Source organism: Xyrauchen texanus, chromosome 19, assembly GCF_025860055.1.
Source record: "Xyrauchen texanus isolate HMW12.3.18 chromosome 19, RBS_HiC_50CHRs, whole genome shotgun sequence".
NCBI lineage: Eukaryota > Metazoa > Chordata > Actinopteri > Cypriniformes > Catostomidae > Xyrauchen > Xyrauchen texanus.
In genome coordinates, this window is record NC_068294.1 from 4,110,920 (window position 1) to 4,115,355 (window position 4,436).

Genomic DNA, 4,436 nt, shown 5'->3' on the forward strand with positions numbered 1-4,436 from the left:
GGAAGTGTTGCACAGCTCTCATGTACTCGGTGATAACCTTCTACTTGACTATTGTGCTTTCTCTTTTTTCATTTTTCATTTAACATTGCTGGGAGAATGTGTGACTGCAATACCAGTATATATATGTCTGTGGTGGATCTGATAAAAATAATCATGGCTTTGTGTGCATGTCACACACACACACACACAAAAATGATATGAAATCGGTTTATTTTTGCAGGTGTAAACTGATGAAATGCCAACCTACCCTTCCACTTCGTCACTGATTCATCCATGGAGAGGAACAAAAACATGCTGAAAGGAGTGTTATTCACTTGTAAGTTGAAACTGTCCCGAGTCTGCATGATGTGAAGTACTATATTACTTGGCTCAGCTTCATCAAGAGGCATAATAAATGACATATTGAAAAATGATGAAATGTTAGTTTTATTACAGTTATGATTAAACAAAAGACACATTTCATACACATAGTAATTTTAAGAACTACTTACAAATTTCAGATCATATTTCTTGGTTACAGTCAGCATTCTGGCTGCTGCATTTTAAACTATTGAAGTTTATTTATTGATCTTGCTGGACATCCTCCCAGTAATGCATTACAATAATCTAGTCTTGAAGTCATGAATGCATGAATTAGTTTTTCAGCATCAGCAACAGAGAGCATGTGCCGTAATTTAGCAATATTTCTTAGGTGGAAGAATGCTGTTCTGCAAACATTGGAAATTTGATTTTCAAAGGACAGATTGGTATCAAATATAACACCGAAGTTCTTCGCTGTAGAAAACAACATAACAGTACATCTATTGAGAGTCAAATTATATTTAGCACATTATTTTATGTTTTTGGTTCAATAATTAGTACCTCTGTTTTGTCAAAATTGAGTAAAATGACATTTCTGGCCATGCAATATTTTATTTCAATGATACACTGCTAATTTGGAGAATTCAGAATTTTCATTGAGTTAAGAAAAAATATAAAGTTGGGTATCGTCGGCAAAACAGTAGAAACTTATTTCATGATTCATGATAATATCTCCCAGGGGAAGCATGTATAAGGAGAAAAGGCCCTAAATCTGATCCTTGTGGCACTCCATACTTAACTTTTGTTTGATTTGACAATTCCTAGTTTACAGTGTAGGGCTCACAGTTTAGGAGCAGTTTTGGTTATTAGCAATAATTAATAATTATAATAGATAATTATCAATTATTAAAATCATTAGAACACTGATTAGAATCAATGTTAGCTTTTTTAAATCCTTTAAATCATCAAATTCAATAGAATATTATTATCAAAGATAATTATTAACTATTATAATTAATGGAACATTGATTATAATTAACACTAGCTTATTGATCCTTCAAATTCAACAATAATCAAAGATAATTGTCAATTATCAAAATCAATAGAATATTAATAAGGATTAATGTCGACCGGGCACCACCCTGGAATCAGGGACTAATAACCAGACAGTATAACAGTCTCAATATTAGATTGTTCTCGATGTCCGTAGATCATCAAAATTCAAAAGGAAACATTGAAGGGTTCAATTCGAGCACTGGCATCCCCTGCCAGCCTTTGACACATGTGTATGCAAAACAAACCAAAACACTTCTCTTTGAAATATAATCAAGTTTATTGATGCAGTAATATCAATTAATAATCAATACAATGCAGTCAATAAACTTCCGACTTACAACTACAAACTAAACAGTGACATGATTAGATATGGTAACCAAAATAATCCCATAACACATGAGGAGTGTGTGTGTGTGTCTGTGGAGTGACGCGCACAAAATGGCGGATGTGACTCTCGTGGAGAGTACGTTTTAACTCTGGCTCAGTTCCTTGGGGCTCGGGTGATGACGGGAAGCCGGTTCCTCGCTCTGTCGGCGGGCGGTACGGCTGCTGATTCTTGGCGGGCTGGCAGAGAAATCAGTGACGTCGACTCAATTGAAGAGAAATCTTCTTTCTTCACTTCTGCAGGCAAACGGATGAAGATGCGGAATGCTCGGCTGTCTCCTTCGGATACGCTAGTGTTCGGCGGAACACAGAGTAATCTCAACTCGTCCAGGCCAGATGGAGATTGTATTGGCCACAGTTTCAAGTTGTACGTTACTTCCGTGTGCAACGAGGCTACGTCTGAGAGCAGCGATGAGATGTGTCTACATATGGCAAGCAAAGTCACTGGAAGCAATGCTCCCGATGACATCATGGTTGAGGGGAGTTCTGTTGAGTGCCTCATCCAATAGGCCCTTTTCACGTGACGTCACGCAACTTCCGTTCTGACTCAAAGCAGTGTATGTTTACTTCCGCCAGCATAGTGGAACGCTATGGAGTTTACCCAGTCCCTTCGACACCTGCCAAAAATACATCTAGATGATGTACAGCGACTTGCAGACAAATTTTCACTTACAACACGTTCCAAACTTGACAAAGGATACAAATTCTTCATTGAGCAGTACCTGTTTGCGTATGAAGGTAAGCATTTTGTATTGTCTCGCCCAAATTACGTTAGCGGAGGAGTTAGGATAACGATAGTTGTTAGCTTTCTCTCCTGCAGTGAAAGTCCATATTCTTAATTAATTTACTGTAATACAGACCTGTAAACTCTTGTTGCAATCATGTTTATTACTGATGTTAGCTACAGATTGTGTATTGTTAGATAAAAGTCAGTAACGCATTCATGGTTAATGTTGTGCCCTTTCACCAAAACATTGCGTTGGAATAGTTTCGAATGTAGTTGTCGATGAGGTGACAGTGAGAGGGCGTTGTCACAGGTCTTTGAGGAAAAATGAGGAGGCTCATCACCTTCAGGTTTTTCTGATTTTCATGTTCTGCTGCGGTTGCAGACACTTTGCAGTAACGTTATCCCACAAAGTTCCCTTGTGGTTCAATGTGTTTCTCAGCCTGATGTCAATGAGTGTGATGCACCAAAATCTAGATGACAACCTTACATTTAAAAAACAGAAGAGGGTTGTTTGAGGACAATAAGACTGAGAAATATGCTGTGTGATGTTAAAATAAAGTAGGTGTTCAAAGTTCATGGACTTACTTTAAAACCTTAAGTTTGTTCAATTACTCCAATGAAATGTAAAATTGTTGTGCAGGAAAGACTTATTTTCATGTTTCTCTTATCAGGTTACATTTCATGCTAAAGAGGTTCCTGTGGTACTGAAATGCATGTCATGTACCTGCTCTGCTGGGAAAGCACTGTGCAACCACATTGTGGCATTATTGTTTCAAAGTGCTCACTACTGTACCATGGGCTTCAAGACAGTGCCATTGCCACTGTCATGCACCAGCTCTCTGCAGACCTGGCACCGGCCTAGGACACATGTAATACGTTAACATGTATTACATTTAATGATGTTGGACTATAATTTTGTAATGACTATGTCAATTAATAATTTATCATCAATATATTACAGGGAATTGCTCCTGAGGCAACAAATGACATGGTAGTGTGTAAACCAGTACCGAAGTCCAAGGATCATGCCCGAACTGGTGTGAAATGTACACTGTACAGAGCATATGGTGGCAAGTCTGAATTAACACCTGTCTATATATTTTAATGTATAAGTATAACATTTATTAAAATATACATCTCACTTTTTTGTCAGGTCCTCTTCCAGATCCTCACATCCTTGCCAGTGTTGAGAAACTGCAAGACAAACGCCCACAACCAGGCATTTGCAAATTGCTCCACGGGCTTGAGGCCCTTAATTTTGTGGACTCTAAATTTGGCCCGGTGCCATTTGGGTCTTTGCTCTCTTACCAGAGCCCTCCTGAGATAAGTAGAGACATTATTAAACACCCTGGTGCCCCTGGATTTCCTCAGTTGCCCATTGAAGGTCACAATTTTAAATTTCACATACAATTTGAGCCTAACTACAAGCAACAATGCCACTTAGAGAGACTTAAAGTGTCAAGGGAGATCTCTGCTGCTATTGAGGCAGAAACACGACTGCAGTGAGAATGCCAGCTGTGGACCCAGGTACGCAAACCCCGACTCACAGCCAGCAGATTTGGTGAGATATGTCATGTCCGTGGAGAGTCAACTGCAAAATCCTTAGCTGCTTGCATTCTGAGAGGAACTCCTCAGACAGCAGCTATGAAAAGAGGGCTGGACCTGGAGCCTGACATACTAAGGCAATATTCTGATTTCTGTGATGTCACTGTGACACAGTGTAGGGTCCTCATCCACCCTGATGCACCTCACCTTGCAGCCAGCCCTGATGCCAAAGTTTTCAAACCCAGAGAAACACCACCATTTGGGTTGGCAGAGGTTAAGAGTTGTGATGTTGAAGATGTTGCTCAAGTTTAACACCTGATCACAGTTCGAGGCCAGGCCTGCCTTAAGAAAAGCCACAAATATTAGTATCAGGTTCAAGGCCAGCTGGCCATAAGCGGACTTCAGTGGTGTGATTTTATAACAG

General features: G+C 39.4%; 1 protein-coding gene across 1 annotated transcript; it reads left to right on the forward strand.

Annotated features, from left to right (window-relative positions):
• The first annotated feature begins 2,321 nt into the window (after positions 1 to 2,321).
• LOC127659533 (uncharacterized) lies at positions 2,322 to 3,973 on the forward strand. Its single transcript, XM_052149397.1, has 4 exons — positions 2,322 to 2,478; positions 3,139 to 3,336; positions 3,429 to 3,537; positions 3,621 to 3,973. The coding sequence occupies exons 1-4, from the start codon at positions 2,377 to 2,379 to the stop codon at positions 3,971 to 3,973; spliced, it is 762 nt and encodes a 253-aa protein (XP_052005357.1). The 5' UTR covers positions 2,322 to 2,376.
• The last annotated feature ends 463 nt before the right edge of the window (positions 3,974 to 4,436 follow it).

What these genes read in the sequence shown, in the direction of transcription:
- LOC127659533 (XM_052149397.1), top strand. Translation starts at nt 2,377, where the DNA reads ATGATGTACAGCGACTTGCAGACAAATTTTCACTTACAACACGTTCCA. An exon ending in GTACCTGTTTGCGTATGAAG is followed by an intron (nt 2,479 to 3,138) that starts GTAAGCATTTTG and finishes TTCTCTTATCAG; the next exon opens with GTTACATTTCATGCTAAAGA. An exon ending in ACTGTACAGAGCATATGGTG is followed by an intron (nt 3,538 to 3,620) that starts GCAAGTCTGAAT and finishes CTTTTTTGTCAG; the next exon opens with GTCCTCTTCCAGATCCTCAC.